Source organism: Barbatula barbatula (genome assembly GCF_947034865.1).
Source record: "Barbatula barbatula genome assembly, chromosome: 17".
NCBI lineage: Eukaryota > Metazoa > Chordata > Actinopteri > Cypriniformes > Nemacheilidae > Barbatula > Barbatula barbatula.
The window spans coordinates 7,652,316-7,669,085 of record NC_136780.1 but is presented as its reverse complement, the minus strand read 5'-3'; the positions used below and the strand labels follow the sequence as shown (position 1 = coordinate 7,669,085).

The 16,770-nt window shown below is 40.6% G+C and overlaps 2 protein-coding genes across 2 annotated transcripts in view; one reads left to right on the top strand and one right to left on the bottom strand.

Annotated features, from left to right (window-relative positions):
- lrp1ab (low density lipoprotein receptor-related protein 1Ab) overlaps positions 1 to 16,770 on the bottom strand; it is an 80,079-nt gene that overhangs the window by 17,358 nt on the left and 45,951 nt on the right. The window contains exons 21-44 of the mRNA XM_079477886.1: positions 15,055 to 15,237; positions 14,631 to 14,828; positions 13,976 to 14,221; positions 13,391 to 13,588; positions 11,785 to 11,989; positions 11,531 to 11,695; positions 11,154 to 11,398; positions 10,929 to 11,060; positions 10,209 to 10,436; positions 9,949 to 10,123; positions 8,956 to 9,050; positions 8,713 to 8,856; positions 8,454 to 8,597; positions 7,430 to 7,555; positions 7,199 to 7,330; positions 6,943 to 7,077; positions 6,724 to 6,853; positions 6,497 to 6,623; positions 6,257 to 6,408; positions 6,009 to 6,133; positions 5,047 to 5,421; positions 1,193 to 1,382; positions 847 to 1,051; positions 461 to 650 (exon numbers count right to left, since the gene is read on the bottom strand). Coding sequence (XP_079334012.1) covers positions 461 to 650; positions 847 to 1,051; positions 1,193 to 1,382; positions 5,047 to 5,421; positions 6,009 to 6,133; positions 6,257 to 6,408; positions 6,497 to 6,623; positions 6,724 to 6,853; positions 6,943 to 7,077; positions 7,199 to 7,330; positions 7,430 to 7,555; positions 8,454 to 8,597; positions 8,713 to 8,856; positions 8,956 to 9,050; positions 9,949 to 10,123; positions 10,209 to 10,436; positions 10,929 to 11,060; positions 11,154 to 11,398; positions 11,531 to 11,695; positions 11,785 to 11,989; positions 13,391 to 13,588; positions 13,976 to 14,221; positions 14,631 to 14,828; positions 15,055 to 15,237 — 4,245 coding nt within the window. The remainder of the gene's footprint in view (positions 1 to 460; positions 651 to 846; positions 1,052 to 1,192; positions 1,383 to 5,046; positions 5,422 to 6,008; positions 6,134 to 6,256; positions 6,409 to 6,496; positions 6,624 to 6,723; positions 6,854 to 6,942; positions 7,078 to 7,198; positions 7,331 to 7,429; positions 7,556 to 8,453; positions 8,598 to 8,712; positions 8,857 to 8,955; positions 9,051 to 9,948; positions 10,124 to 10,208; positions 10,437 to 10,928; positions 11,061 to 11,153; positions 11,399 to 11,530; positions 11,696 to 11,784; positions 11,990 to 13,390; positions 13,589 to 13,975; positions 14,222 to 14,630; positions 14,829 to 15,054; positions 15,238 to 16,770) is intronic.
- Positions 2,491 to 6,020, top strand: LOC306906473 (somatostatin receptor type 5). The gene is made up of 2 exons (XM_079477887.1): positions 2,491 to 2,561; positions 3,464 to 6,020. The coding sequence occupies exon 2, from the start codon at positions 3,635 to 3,637 to the stop codon at positions 4,604 to 4,606; it is 972 nt and encodes a 323-aa protein (XP_079334013.1). The 5' UTR covers positions 2,491 to 2,561; positions 3,464 to 3,634; the 3' UTR covers positions 4,607 to 6,020.

Below are 16,770 nucleotides of genomic sequence, written 5' to 3'. Positions count from 1 at the left end.
TCCTGTTTTTTAATATTAAAAATAATTAAAACTTTTTAAATATGAATTTGATGCAGACATAAAATGTGAGGTACAACACGAACATTGTAAAAGATGACCAACTATAGACTGTTTCATAGACATGTGCCTGGCCCAAAGTGAACTTCCGGTCTGTGTTTGGTTATAATGCAATTCATTTTTTATTGAATTAATATTCATTTTATTAATATTTTGTTGTATATTAATTATATTAAATTAAACTACTCAACAGATATTGATTCTTTGCAGAGGTCTACCGGACATGAAGTTTGGGCCACATAACATTTGTTTTATGTTATTGTTGCTGAAACCATCTATAGTCAATTATAAATAAATACTATGATGTGTGCATTTAAAAAAACTTATTTTGCTAACACTAGTCATTTAGGCACAAATCTAATTTTGCTTTCGTCACATGTCGTAATGTATGAACGTAACTCACAGCTATTGGTGTCTTTAGCCACAGCGATGATGCCCATTGGCTGTTGTGGAATGTCAGCACGAAGGACTTTCATGTCTCTGCCGTATTTATCTGCTCGGAGCACAGCTCTACGCACCCAGTCTGTCCAGAAAATATATTCACCATACACTGACAAACCGAAAGGATGAACCGGTTCATTCTTCAGAACCACCTGTGAACACACAAAGGTGAAATAACAAATTAATTTGACAATGCACTTTTGCTTTTAATGAAAGTGCCTAAATATATATATATATATATTTCTAATATTGTGTAAAACTAAAATAACAACAGTTATAACCCATACAGAGCACTCTCACTTTCACAATGAAAATCACAAAAACTGACGCAAATATAGAGGAACTCACAAAGCGACGACTGCCGTCATACTCGCAGCGCTCAATCTTGTCTAGTGTGGCATCGGAGAAGTACAGTTTCTCTGCACGATGGTCTATAGCCAGACCATTGGGAGTGCGGATGTTACTGCCGATAATCACCAGAACATTGGCTCCAGAAAGAGATGCCCGCATGATACTGGGAGACTGTTCATTCCAGTTAGTCCAGAACATCAGACTGAAGGACATAACCGGAGAACACAAGTTAGAGATCGAACAGACCTATTCACACCAGTGAAAAAATCCTTTTGGTAGGATAATGTTTTGGGTAAAAAGGTTAGAACATGGCGTGAATATATAATTGATAGAACATTCATACTTTTGACACTCATCGAGAACAAAGGCTCTGGGATGATCATCTCCAGACATAGTGACCACCGTATCTCGATCAAAAGCTCCGGAGCGACTCTGGTCCAAAGTGTGACGTGTGATGGTGGAGGTGGTGTAGCTCGTCCAGTAAAGTGCGTCCCAACCTCGATGATAAGCCAAACCTTCTACTGATCCTACATCTATGAAGAGCAGAAAACAACTGTAAAAATGTCTGTGACTCAACTGCTTGAAAACAAATCCAGTCTTCAACATTGACTGCCTTATCAAATGGCAATTTATTCAGGACTGGAATGAAACTTGATCAAATGCACTTCAATATACATTTATTTGTATAGTTCTGTCTACAATGATACCAGACAAAGAGGAATTAAGAGGTATAACAAAGTACAACTGTAAGATACAGGAATAAATTGTGCATTTTAAAGCGAGATAATGTGCACATATGTCAAATTGGACAGTATTCTATGGTTAACACTTTGCAAAGACAGTCAAGCGGCAAAACATCTCTTTTGAAATGATTTTGCGGTTGTCAGTGAATGGTTTAATCCCATGATGTCTGCAGGTGTTAAGTAGCTTAGTGTCATATGGTCATTTTATGGATGGGTGACTGCGCATACAAGACCCTTTCCCGGTGAGCCTCTTTATAGCTCTTTCAAAGGATAAAAGAAAACTGTTGTAAAAACCTTACTAATGCTCATGCGAGATCCTTGGCTACGAGCATTGAGCTTCATTTAGTGCATCAGATAAGGACTCGGTAAAATTCTCTCCACCGAGGGTTCAGCATCATCGACTTCCCACCAATGACTGCTTTACGATAGCAATTACACCTCATAAAACAGAGATTAATCAACCATGCTGTTTACTTTTGGTAAAAACCAATAGTGATCTTGTACAACACATCAGTCTTTAGGCCACTTACGTAACAGACGCTCGACCCCAATACAGACAGTATTTCAAGCTAATAGATGACATTTATGAGACTTCGACAGATTAGCTATACACCTAACTACCTTCTAGGCATCTGATGATCAATATCATTGGGAAACACTTGGAAAACAGGAAGTTCATTATGATGTTAGGTGGTCCCACCTACTACTTTCATCTCTCTCTACAAAAGAAACTGTCTATGAGAATATGCCAAGAAGAGATGTGAGCCTTATTGAGATCTTTCATTGATCAAATTCATAAAAACATCGAAGCGGAAGAAATGGATGGCAGGAGGAATATTTGAATAGATCGTTAGAGAAAAGTTGTGATGATCACTTAGCTTTTAGAATCACTGTTCGTAAATTGATACCTGGTTTAACGCGATCGATACAAGCAAGTTTGTATGAGAAAGGATTCATCACAGCTGAACGGTAAGCGTTTATAATTTCACAATTCGTAAATGCGATAAAACGCAAAGTAATAGCTAATATTTGCCTAATCGAGTCCAAATTCTCTATTCTTGTCTTTTTTTAAGCAAAACTTAGTTATCAAAACCTACGTATGACTTTTTCTGTGGAACAAAAAAGATATTTTAAGTGTAAAATTGATCTAATTTAAGATGCCATCTCATCTTGATACTTTAATATTAATAGTACTTTAAATTAATTAATAACATTCAGAAAGTTAATAAATATTCATTAAATCTTCAGAATCGCTATCGGCAGTTATCACGATGAATAATCCCATCGGTGGACAAATTTTGTATTAGTGCATCTCTAAAGGCCTTTTCATACAGAGATTCTGGAAAAACACGCCTTTTGCAAATGACGTCAGTTTTAAAACAAACTTTTTATCTATATTTTTTATTGATAAATGCGGAACAACGAAGAGCATTAAGGCACAAGAATGCAAGGTAGGCTATAGCCCAACAAGATTATGCAAAGTATAAAATGTAATATGAAAATAACTAAAGGCAAATTGTTCAGGCTTGTTCGGAGCAAATTTACACAGCCTTAATGAAAACATATAAGATTGCAATACAAAAGCCTAATTGCAATACAAAAGGCACAGTACAATATTTTTTCAGAAATATGATGGACAAAAATTTGAGTTTAAAAATAATATATTTATTTTAATAATGTATTTATTCTAACTGTATATCCTGCACTTGCTAATGGCACTCCTGGTTAGACCTAAACTACATTTCGTTACACTGTACTTGTATATGTGTAATGACAATAAAGTTGAATCTAATCTAGAAAAAAATCTATTCTATACACTTATATGTTATATTAAAGACAAAAAGGCTAATTCGGGTTTTAACTTTTTTCAGGGAGATCCATGTTGCCTCACCACAGGAGGAAGTAATAAACTTTCAGAAAAGCAAATTATTAGCCTGAAACAGACGGTGATCATCGGGCTCCAGCATGCATGTGTTCCACTGCGCTGTTCTCCATGACCACCACTGTCAAATGATCAATGTACATTCAGAGGATAAGACAAAATGAATTACAGCCATCGAGATAACCTGCCCTGGGAATTACATCGGGTTTTGGCTCCTACTTTGGACGCAATAGTCATGGTGATCGGGTTGGTGGGCCACTCTCTGGTCATCTATATCCTGACCGGATACAGGAGAAAAAACGGACTGCAGTCTTTTCAAGGGACAGATACGTTACTTTTGGCTTTGAGCACCTCTGATCTCCTGCTCCTCATCTGCCTTCCCTTCCACACTGCTGCTATAGCACTGGGCTACTGGCCCTTCAGCAGTTTGCTTTGCAAAGTCATCAGCTTCCTGGGCGTGGCCTGCAGCTCGGCGAGTGTGTTGACACTAGCCGCATTAGCGGTGACTCGGTACCTCATTGTGGTGCACCCCACCTGGACATTTCGTTTAAGAATGCAGCGCTGGCTACGCTTTTCGGCGATCCTTATGTGGGTGCCGGCAATAGCCCTGGCCGCACCCCAGTTTGCATTCCGCACCGTGAGATCCGCTCCAATCTACTGCTTTGCCTTTCTATCGAATCTCAGTCAGGTGATCTACTGCACCATTTTGTTCCTGTTTGGCTTTGCTCTGCCCCTTATTATAATCATCATCATGTACGGCAAACTCTACAGATTCCTACAGAGGACACGGATGCGAGGTGCTGCGCCACAGCTGGAACGCTACCAACGGCAGGTCACCCAGACGTCGGCTCTGTTGGTGTTGGTTTTTACCATCTGCTGGCTGCCGTCCTACATACTCATGTTCTTGCTGGCTTGTGGTGTGCAAAACCTACGGGGGGACTTCGCCGTCATTGCCCGCTTGTTGGCCAGCTCATCTGTCATAGCCAATCCGGTGCTTTATGCTTTTATGTCCCACAAGTTCCGGCAAAAGCTGTTGGTGCTGGGACGAATGCGCTGTGGAGGCTGTAAGTGTGTGCCAGGAAGAGCGATAGTTCAGCCCTTCAACCCAGTTGAGCAGGACACTTTTACCTAACCATGCCAATAAATGAAGTACTGCAGAGACCAGCAGAGGCATCAAATATATTAATGCTATAAAAAACTAAATCAATGGGACTAATGATGTACTGAGATCAAATGTGGTTTGAATCACATTGATTTGTTCTTAAGGGTCAGTATAGTTAACCCAAAAATGAAAGTTCTTTCATCATTTACTTACCCTCTTGTCATTTCAAACTTGTATGACTATTTCTTTCTGAAGAACACAAAAGAAGATATTTTGAAGAGTGTTGGTAACAGAACAACGGGGTACCCATTGACTTGCATCGGTTTTCGTGTTCATACAATAGAAGTGAATGAGTACCGCCATCATTCGGGTACCAACATTCTTCAAACTAACTTCTCTCTTGTTCTGCAGAAGAAAGTTAGTTATCCAGGTTTCTCCCTTTAAGAATCTCCTTTTTATTGCACACTTACTCTCTACTATGGTCTTGCGGTTGGATCCATCGTCACTGATCTGCTGGATGTTACCGAAGTGGATGTCGCTGAAGAAGATGCGGTTGGCTCCCTTCCCCCCACCGCCTCTGTAGTCAAATGTAAGAGCGATCACGTTCTTCATGTGCTCGGGGTCTTCAAATGGTTTGATGGGAGCATTGAGGTTGGTTTCATCCGACAGGTGAATGCTCTTCAGTATCGTCCGCTCAGAGTGCAGGAGGTAGCCATCGTAGTCTCTGCAACGGCGTCCATCTTCCGCCAGCATGCCGTGAGCACATGCACAAGTACGGTTGCCGTTACCGCGGTACAGACACAGCTGTTCACATCCACCGTTGTTGACTTTACAGACGTTGGTACCTACAAATCAAAGTGTGATATCAATTCTCCATTGGAACATTCAAAAAGATAAAAAACTAGGGCTGTCAAAGATTTAGTGGGATTCATTGGAAGCAGAATAAAAGTTTGTGTTTACATAATGTATGTCTGTGTACTGTGCATATTAATTTTGTATTATGAAAACATGCATATGCACATATTTAAGACAAAAATAAGGACAAAAATATTAAAATGAATAAACATTATATAGAATTTTAATTCTATAGATACATGTTAATATTTTGTAAATATATTTACATGTATGTTTATAAAACAAATTATTATGCACAGTGCACAGACATGTATTATGTAAACACAAACATTTATTTTGGATGCGATTAATCGTTTGACAGTCCTTAAACAACATATAGCTTGTCATAGCGAGTCGTTCCAGATAAAATCATATGCCAAATGTATGTGAGTGTAAATTTAATGCAATGCATAAAATGTGGATGAATTCCATCTGGGCCTGGTTGTAAGCCACACATACGTAATATGTGATGCATTACTGAGCACATCTCTACATTTTTCATCTCTATAAAGTGATGTTTGTTAAATAAAGTACAAACCTTGCTGCCTGGCACGATTGAAGACTTTAATATCTTTGAGCTGAACGCCAATGCCTGTTCTAAGATAAACAATATCTGTGGCATTGTCCTTGTTTCCTCTCTTGATAGAGCCGTTGGCATGTGTCCTGTCAGAAACAAAGAACAAACCGTTCATTACTGCCATCTCCTATACCCAGAAGACAAAGCTAGAGCTATAGAATAACAGAAAACGATAGGAAAAAGATAGGAAAGGAATTTTGCATTTGCACCTGTCGCTCCAGTAGATGTAGTCTTCAAACACAGACACAGCAAACATATCCATATTATTGTTTGATAGCACCAGCTCACGGTTTTCTCCGGTCTCCAGATTAATCCGCTCGATTTTGTCCGTGCGGGCGTCGCACCAATAGAGCAGTCCCTCCTGCACATCAGACAGAGTTATTGAATTGATTTTGTACTTGCCACATGCCCTAAGCATCTCACAAAATTAAAAAAACGTATGTACAAACCTGGTAGTCGATGGAGATTCCATTGGGCCAACTGATACTAACATTGACGAGAACTTTTCTCTCTGTACCATCCAGACGAGACCTTTCGATACGTGGATACTGACCCCACTCTGTCCAGAACAGATACCTGTGAACACAATATATTTAGCCAAGAATGTTGCCGTGCAAGACGTCATGCAATATCCAATTTCTCATGCACTAGAAAGAACGGCGGCGCATTTGCTCACCCTCTCGCTGGATGTACAGAGATGGCACGTGGTTTGTCCAGACCCTGAGAGATGACCACATAGCGGAAGGAGCCATTGAGTCTGGCCACTTCAATCACATCAAAGCCCTGATCAGTCCAGTAGATGTTTCCTATTTACACAAAACACAACAGCATTGCAATACATGTGATATGACTACAACAGAGCTGTGCAGTATACTTTTATGCTATGTATGCGCACCTGCGATCCAGTCGACGGTGATGCCCTCCACACGTCCGATTCCATTGGTCACTATATCCTCTCTCCACGTCTGGTCTCTCTTGGCTCGGCTAATGGTGCTCAAGCCCATATCAACCCAGTAGATGGTGTCGTTTTCTACAGGGCAGAGGTTAGACATTAATTTGATCACTTTTTTATTAAATAAACCTTTCGCTATGGATATCTTATTTAAAACATATGAGCAGTATGACAGATGATTGACTGCAATGCAACTCACCAGCATGGAAGTCAATGCCCACAGCTAGAGAGGTGCCTGACACTGGGACAAGGGCATCAGATTTATCGGATGGGTCTAGGGGGATGCCACGAATGCCCTCGTGCACGGAGTAGAGCAAAAAGGAACCCATGCCTTCATATAAAAGTGCAACAGACACAATGATCATTCTGTGGTCAAATAATCGCAAGTGTTAGAAGAACACTAGAAGAAAGTGTATTTGTGAGATCTTGCCTTCACAGGACTGTTGTTCACTCTTTAGGCTGTATCCGGCCGTACACATACAAGCTCTTGTAGTCGGCGAAGTTGGCAGGCAGAGCTGAGAGCAGTCGCCATTGTTCTTACTGCAGAGGTTTGTACCTAAATATCACAAACACAACAGCTTTAAACTAAAGAATTAAACAAGGGCTACACAATATATCAAAAATATTTAAATGTTGCAAATGTGCATGTCACAATTTGCATCTTGCAATGATTTGCAATAACTGAAAGATTGTAATACTTAAAAAATGTAGGCATATTTAAAGTTTTAGGCTGATGCAGAATGCAGAGAAACTAAGCACTGAGAAAAAATTTGGCACTGTAATTTCACAGGGCCTTTAAAGAAATGTAAAAATGTAAAACATGTATATTGCTTTTGTAATTTTTTTAAATATATTTTTTATTTTATAAAGAGGTTTAATGAACTTACAGCATTATCCTATTATTTAGTTGCAAGGTATGGCATTCCACATTTTTCTTAAATATCGTGCAGCCCTACATTAAACACGTCAATGTATATTTCGTATATTAAATTGTAAGTCTAGATTTGCATTACAGTAATACAATACATTACCTGCAAAACAGCAAAACAAAAATTAATAGCAAAAATTAGCTATTAACCTTTTTGAGGCAAATTAAGCCTGTTATTATAGCTAAATAACCCCTGAAGAGAAAAACAGGGCTTTAAACTATTGGTCAAGTTATACCAGATTGTTCCCCAAATAAAATCAAACATCCCAGAAAGTAACAAAGTAACACAGTTTATAAGGATGGCTAACTATTTGTAACAATATAGACCAATCACAATTCACGTAAAAAGATAATTAGCAGTACAATTTCTAACGTTTAAGCTGATCGCTGAACAACTCTCATCATAACTATCCAAAATGCAAAATGTTAACAGACCAAAAACATTGACCTAGCACATCTAAAGTTGCCTCACTGTACGAATCGATCTAAATCTAAAATGAAGATGCTTGCAATCACAAACACACACCTAGTTGATGGACCGTCTCATTGTAGATCTTCATATGCATCATGGGTGAGGTGTTATTTCGAAGGACCTTGCAATTCCTTCCGTCGCTCTTGTCGCATGTGCCGATCTGATCCGTGCCCTGATCTGCCCACCACAGTTTATCACCTGCACAGAAAACACCCAGAATGTCACCAAAGCGGCCTAATAACACCAAGAATTTTGAGAACCAACCATATTTATGATTCTGAGATCTGCACATATGACGCCGATGCTTCCTCACCCATGATGGCAAGTGCTGTAGCTTTGGTGAGCTTTACACTCTCAATGACCTCCAGGCCAGAACCGTCCAGCTTACAGCGATTAATAGTGCTGTTTACAGAGTTGATCCAGTACAGCTGCTCCGTATCAAAATCTATGGACAGACCTGCCACAGGAAGAAGTAAACAAAGCAAAAGATCACATCCCGCAGCCTTGTCGTGGCAAAATGAAAGGTATACATCAAGCATTAAGACAGGTCGCTCACCCACTGGGCCTTTCTGATTAGAATAAAGTAATGTGCGGTTGGTGCCGTCCATGTTGGCCATGCTGATGTTGTCTCCATCGATCCAGTACAGCTTTCTGTAAACAAACAACACTTTAAAGCTCAAGAGCATTAGAGACTATAAAACATAGAAGATAAATCTTCAGTGAGTCTTGGCATAAACTAGATATGAATCTGTGAATGATTTACAAAGAGCACAGTGTCCTTAATGGCTTGTTGGTTTTGGTATTTGAGATTGCAAAAAAATGACACTATTTGAGTTTGTTTAAAAGTAAATGCCAGGAAGGTTTTTAATCAAGTGAACTTTACTTGTACACAAACAAACTCTTTCATCTACTGCCAGTGAAAGAGAAGTAAACAGTAATTTATCAAACAATGCCACAGGAAAGAAACAGTTCGAGTCACGTATATTGGCGGTATGCCCATGTGCACTGGTTTTATTAGAAACCGGTGCATCTGGAAACAAGCACATTGAGACTACAACCGAGCTACAACCGAGCTCTTCTGGTTCACATCAACCACACAGCGACAGATTGTGAAGTGAGGGTACGAGGAATTGCAAAGAAAAAAACATAAAAATGCTAAGTGAATATTTGTCTTCATTCACTCATTGTTGTTCCAAAACCGTTATTACTTTCTTCTCAAGAAATTCTGAAGAAAGTGGTTGTCTTTATTTCCCATGATAATGCCATTAAGCGCCGAATTGAATGCAAATGTCTTCAGATTGTCTCATTAGGTGCTCCAAGGAAATAAAGTCATACATTTTAAAGCAATATAAAAGGTACAAAAATCATATTAGAATTTCATTTTTATGCTGACTATTCCCTCAAAAGGCACCTCATTTTTTGTGAAGTACAGCTGTATTTATTTAGCAGATTTAGTTTGAAGCAAATGAGGGATGGCAGAATCATCCTGACAGCATATGCCAATCTCCGAATCTCTAATGTGACCTATAGAACTAATAGTTCCACTAACCCCAGAATAGGATGTAGAACCAAAGAGTGAGGCTTATCCAGTCCGTGGATTACGGCATTTTTGAAGGATCCATCCAGTCGTGCAACATTGATCTGCTTCTTATTGGCATCATAGCTGGTCCAGAAGAGATTTCTGGACACCCAGTCTACAGCCAAACCCTGAGCATTTGGAAGGTCTAGGAAAGAATCAGAAGTCATAATTTATTTTTTAAACAATGTATACTCAAAAATCAAACAATGAAAGATCAATAAAGATCTCACCAGCAGACACAACCGTCTCTACTCCGGTACCGTTGATGAAGGCTCGTTTGATGGTCTGTGTACGAACATCTGACCAGTAGATACGGTGCTCAAGAGCATCATAATCAACCACCGTCACGTTGTCAATGTCCGGAACAGTGAAAGAGATGATGTAGTTGTAATAGGGGTTATCAATGTCAACTCCTCTGATTTCAATTTGACGAGCATAGAGCAAAAACTGACGGAACTCTGGAGAAGAAAAACAATATTAAAGGGATAGTTCATCCAAAACATTCTGACGGGCTTCCTGACAATGACTTGAATTATACAACAATATAAAATAAATTCCAAACACCTTTGGATTTCACTTCCAAGACTTAGTTACAAATAAATTATTTTTATATACTTTTTTCTATATGTGAAAGACTGACAGCATGACAAGACATGTGAAAACTGTGATAAACTGATAATACAAATACATTTATTAATATTACTTTTATTACTGTATTGCCTGAAAAGTGAATATAAACTTGTTTTCTTTGCTGTATTTGAGGTCAGAAAAATACAAAGCGCATTTTCTGTTATTTTGATCCGTTTCTCCATTTTCCATTTTCTGTTCAATGCCTCCAAAAAAAAAATGCCTCCAATTGATTTTTACTATAAAATATTAGGGGATGAGAATAGTGGTTAGCTAGTAAAGCATCCGTTCGGACAAGTCGGCTGAGAGTGGGCGGTGCCTACCGTAGCAGGTGTGATTGTCTTCCTTGAGCTTCATGAGGTGTGGGCAGGCACACGAGAAGGTTTGGTTGTAGTTAATGAGGCACAGGTGAGAACACGGCCCCTTCCCGTCATTAGCCGCACATGGGTTTGGAGCTGCAAAGAAGGGAAGAAATATTTACAGCTTATTATGCAATAGAACAAAGACTCTCATAAACCTGTGTCCATTTAAACATCGAGTCTCCTCACCCTGAGGTTGTCTAGATGGATGAAACACTTGAAGATCAAAAGGCTGTGTGTTTGTTCTCTGCACCACTGTGACATTGTGTCCCGTCCATTTGTTGGCTTTGGCCAAAGTGTTGGTTCTCCAGTCTGTCCAGTAGACCTCCCCTCCATACATAGTGACAGCAAATGGATGAGATAAGTATTCGTGACCCCGAAGCACCTCGATTAGGCCGGAACCATCGTAAGCGGCAGAGTAGATAGCATCAGATCTGAACATTAACATTTGGAGAAGATCCAAAAAGATCAGCATCAAATTTTGACTGGCAACCAAACAAAATTGACAATTCTTAATCTGGTTTCTATGCTTTGCTTCTATTTTACTGGTGTGTGTGTGTGTATACCTTGCATCGATCCATAGGATTCGGCGTTCCAGATAGTCTACGGTGAGACCGTTGGGCCATCCGCCGTTCCCCGTCTCTTTGTGAATGGTGCGACGGCCCTCCCCGCTCATGGAGGCTGCTTCGATCCTGGGCGAGCTGGCGTCCCAGTCTGTCCAGAAGAGAATGCTGGGAAAAGTAGGCATGTTTGTTATGGTCAACATCTTATACACTCCTCACATGACTGAAAAATAAAGACGCATAAAAGGGTGTTTTACCCATCTCTTGGGTCAAGAGCAATGGCACGTGGATGCTCCACCTCTCCAGCAAGCAGTGTGGTACGCATGGTTCCATCCAGCTTGGCTACTTCTATCTGATCCAGGTTACTTTCCACCCAGTAGATGTTTCCTGCGATCCAGTCCACAGCCAGCCCCTCAGGAGTGGCCAAACCATACTGAATCACCACTTCAAAACTGGTGAGAGCTGAAATAGGAGAAGAGAGTGATTTATTGGGACATTATTCATATAGTACAGTAGGATCCAAATGTCAATATTAATTTATTCCATTTGTGTCTGGATTTTCAAAGTTATTAACTTTTAATAATAAAAAAATGACAGGATTAAAGGCAAAATCAACCAGCATTCTGCTATATATTTGAGATTAAATGCAAACTTAAAAAGCGAATAAATTAATTTTATTAGTAGTTGTACACTTTTGGACTCCACTGGATATTGATCCAGTCTCACAGCCTATGCCAAGCGAATGCTGCAATAAATAACCCTCTGCTTTGATCTTTAAACATGTGCAGGAGTGAAAAGGATTCCTAACTCATGGCCACCACTTCAGTTCTCCACAAGGAAACACAAAAGGGCCAGAGACAGCATGGCTGCTCCAATCCATCTGAAAACATCTGAGACTTTATTTCAGTGTTGGCAGCCTAACTGCTCATATTTTTACTCAAGGATCTGATACTTTTAGAAAAAAATGGGAATGAGAGGAAGATAGGCCTATAAAGTGTGTGTGTGTGTGTGTGTGTAACATGGTGCTTATGTTGTTTACTTTTACTATCCCCTGTGGTCACGCAAACTAGCATTGAGACAAATGAATAAAGACAGAGGCTTTCAAATTCCTTCAACTCGCACTCAAACAGACACACACGTCGTGTAGAAACGTAGTCGTGCTGTGGCTTTGTGGACCGAGCTTGTTTGTGGTGTTTTTGGTCAAATTTAGTATGCTGAAGAACACAAAACAATGTGGAAAAACACTGCGGGACATCAGTCTTGTAACTCATTAAAGTTACAGACGTCGCCAATTTCCAAAACCATTATTGACTTAATAAACTCACCACAAAGAACAATATACAATGCAAATTAAAAACAAACTCTGACTGGCATTTGCTATAGTGGAATATTTTGGGTTTCCGTTTTAAGTTTATTGACAAAATGTATAGCATTTGATGGATTACCAAAGAAAATAATTTTTAGCTTGACACTTGAAATCTACAGAACAATTATACCACACCACAATAAATGTAACACATATATTGTGTATCACACTGTTTAAAAAAAACATTTACCATTCATTTTTTACCAGCATTGTTTACCAGTATTATCTGTGCATGTCATTTCACTACCATGTTAACATAATATCCACAGGGGGATCAAATGTGATGTTACTGTGATGTTAAAAAACCCTACTAACCTCACTTTTCTTAGCTTTGTATACTGTGCTAGGCTTTAATGGACTAGTTTGATGCACTTATGTATGTTGTTATAATTGCTTCCAATGTTGCCTCATCTGTAAGTCGCTTTGGATAAAAGCGTCTGCTAAATGACTAAATGTAAATGTAAAGCCCTTTAGGAGGATTTTAGGATAATATTTACCTCCGTTTTCAGACAGCTTTCCTCTATAGATCTTGTCCTCTACCACATCAGTCCAGTAGAGGGAGCTCTGGTTCAGATGGAAATCCAGAGCAATGGTGTTCCTCAGACCCGGCACGAGCACGCTGAACTCTCCCTTGTACAAGTCAATTCGTCGGATCTCGTGTCGGTTAGAGAAGATGATGAAAGGCTTGAATGGATCTAAAGAACATGAACACCGGAAATCAGGAAACCACACAACTAACTCCATTTCCAAAAGACACCATCATCGTTATGCTTTTGAGGGCGTTGTGAAAGTGAACCCGAAATGTGACCTCTACATTTAACCCATCCAGAGAGTAGTGAACACATGCACAGCACGTCGTGAACACATGTACACCAGGAGCAGTGGGAAGTTATCACTGCAGTGCCCGGGGAGCAAGTAGGGGAAAGGTGCCTGGCTCAAGGGCACCTCAGTCGATACCTGCATGCCCTGAGTATAGAACCGGCAACCTTCTGGTCACGAGTCCAACTCACTAATTAGGCCATGACTGCCCCTAGAGCTTCTGCTCATATATGTCCTCATATATATATATCCCAGTTCCTCACCAGTGCTTTTGCAGCTCTCGCCGTCCGGCCCCAGAGCCCATCCCTCGTAGCATGCACATTTGACAGTAGCTTTCTCCTGCATGCAGCGCTGGCTGCACTTCAGATGCTTGGCGCAGAAGCTCTGAATCTGGCAGGTCTTGTTGTCGGTACCCAGCTCCATGCCAGCCGGGCAGGAACACAGGACGCCCTCACCAGGAGCAATGGTGCAGTTGTTGCTGCAGCCTCCATTATCAACCGAGCAAAGGTCTAGAAAACAGTGTTTTTCATCAAATCTGATATGCATCATATGCCAATGAGCAACACATGTTGATTATCTGTGTGAAATGTGATGGATTTTAAGGGACAGTTCAACCAAAACTGGAGATTCTGTCATTATTTACTCCCGACCCATTGACTCATTCTCATGTCAAGCCAAACCTGTATGACTTACACTATTCTGCACAAAAGATTTCCTCAAGAACATTGTTGAGCAAACAACATTGGACCCCATTGACTTCCATTGTATGGACACAAAACCACAGAGACATTTCTCAAAATATCTTCTTTTGTGTTCGTGAAGGCGAAGAACATTAAGGTGAATTGTAAATGACAGATTCTTTTTCAGTTTTGGGTGAACTATCCCTTGATCATATTTGTGTTTGTGCACTTGAATTACTGCAGAGTTTCTCGTCGGATCCATCGGGACAGTCGTCCTTGCCATCACACAGTTTCTCGGCAGGTAGACAGATGGAGTCGTTGCTGGCACAGACGTGATGGGAGAGCTTGCACACGAGCGCTTCGCAGTTCTCCTCGTCAGAATTATCTTCACAATCGCTGTCTCCGTCGCACACCCAGGCCTTACTGATACAGCGAGCTAAAACAACACAGAGAAACGTAAGATGCATACGCAATGCCAAAAACAGACCTTGTGTCTTGATATTTTTTGACATTTTAACTTCCTCAATCCCGGGGGGCATCTAATCATGCATAACACCAGCAAACATGATTAATTCAGGTGTCAAAATCAGTAACAACATCAAGAGAAATAAATGATCAGTATTTTCTGTGCTGATATAATAATAAATGTGTGCCGTACTGACCCGAGTCCTTGCAGGCGAACTTGACGGCTGGGTCGCACATATGAGTGACACCTTCGCAGTTCTTTTCGTCGCTGAGGTCCATGCAGTCGGAGTCTCCGTCGCAGCGCCAACGCATGGGAATGCACATGCCGTCCACTCCACACTGGAACTCATCCGTATGGCAGCCTCCGGGAGGCCGAGTGGCTACCCAAAGACAAAAAAGAAGACTTATTACAGAGCAGCGAAGCCACACATACAAAGCCGAACACATATTATATTATTTTGCGATAATGAGAGTCGGGCTTTCTGACGTCAAGAATCAGTTCCCAGAGATGTAGACTGTGACTATTGTGAGGCACAACCACACTGGATTCCCATCCAAAGCAAACTTTCTCATGAAGGCCAGTCCAGGGCTGGCAATGTGATGGCCATCATTAGGAATCAAACATAAAGGCTCCAAGTCCCGCTTGGGAAAGGTTACAGTTTGGCAGAGAGTGTCAAAGAAGTAATGGAGAAAACCAGACTCTGCCCGTAGACAGAGAGAAGTGTGTCTCAGCTTCCCGGATGGTCTGACCCTGATGACATCAGACTGTCAGAGCTTTATGAGTTCACTCAAACACACAACAACACTACAAACTACAGTTGTCATGGTTCAAAAATGTCAATGGTTAATATTAAAGTGGATTTTTTTATTCTAAAGGAAAAGGGATGGCTCACTAAAAATGAAAATTCTTTCATTATTTATTCACCAACATTCATTCAAACCTGAATGTTTTCTTTCTTCAGAGTAAACAGGAAGGAACATAATTTGAAGAACGTTGGTAACTAAACAACATCCGGTTCCAAAGTAATTGTACTGACAGGTATGCCCACCTTACTTGCGTTTACATTTGGGCGGTCTTAGTCAAATCATACCACGGACTGACGTCGATTTGTGGGGATGTGGTTACACGAGTGTGGTTAAATGCCAACATTTGTCATTATAAACTCGATGACAAAATGTAACATTTCTTTGCCCCTTCTTACAGTTACATCCCTCCACACACCCAAACGGTCTGTCAGTCTCCCATAAGGCCCAGCGCTCTCATTAGGCCTCTGGCTTGGTTCTGCGGCATTGATTTTTTGAGTCTATTAAGCAGCAGCATGCCATAGGGATTAGAGAGGCAAAGGACAGAGCCCAGACCCAGAACAAACATAACGTAACCCTCTCTTCCTGTTCCACCCAGCCTGGCCAACCGCTGGCAATTAACCGTGAGAAAGAAACCACATGGACATGACATGTGAAGAGAGTAATAAATTAAAAAAAACACGCGTGTGCAGATACTCCTATGGCCCGTGCGTCTAGCATGCTGGCACATCTGTACTTGTGTAATCCCTCCAGACAGCAGATCTCAGAACAGTCATTAACACAGACCTCCACAGGGACTCTCGCTGCCTGTTATGCTTTCAGACATTCTTCAAGCGTTCGTGGTTAACATACTTTACCGCAAGCCTCAAAAACAAAAAGAGGATGACAGGACGGTTTGCAAAATCGCTATTTGCCGCTGTTAATAAGCAGTTACTCGCTGCGGTTTTGACCAAAATCTGAAAGCCTGCAACATTCAAGTGTGAAAGTTTGCTCATACGTGAGGTCCTGATAGAAAAGAGTTTCTGTGTGGTTGGTTTGTCAATCGACTTGTTAGTGGATCGTGTTTCTGATCTCCAACTAGAACCTGCAACCGTTACGTCAAAACAAGA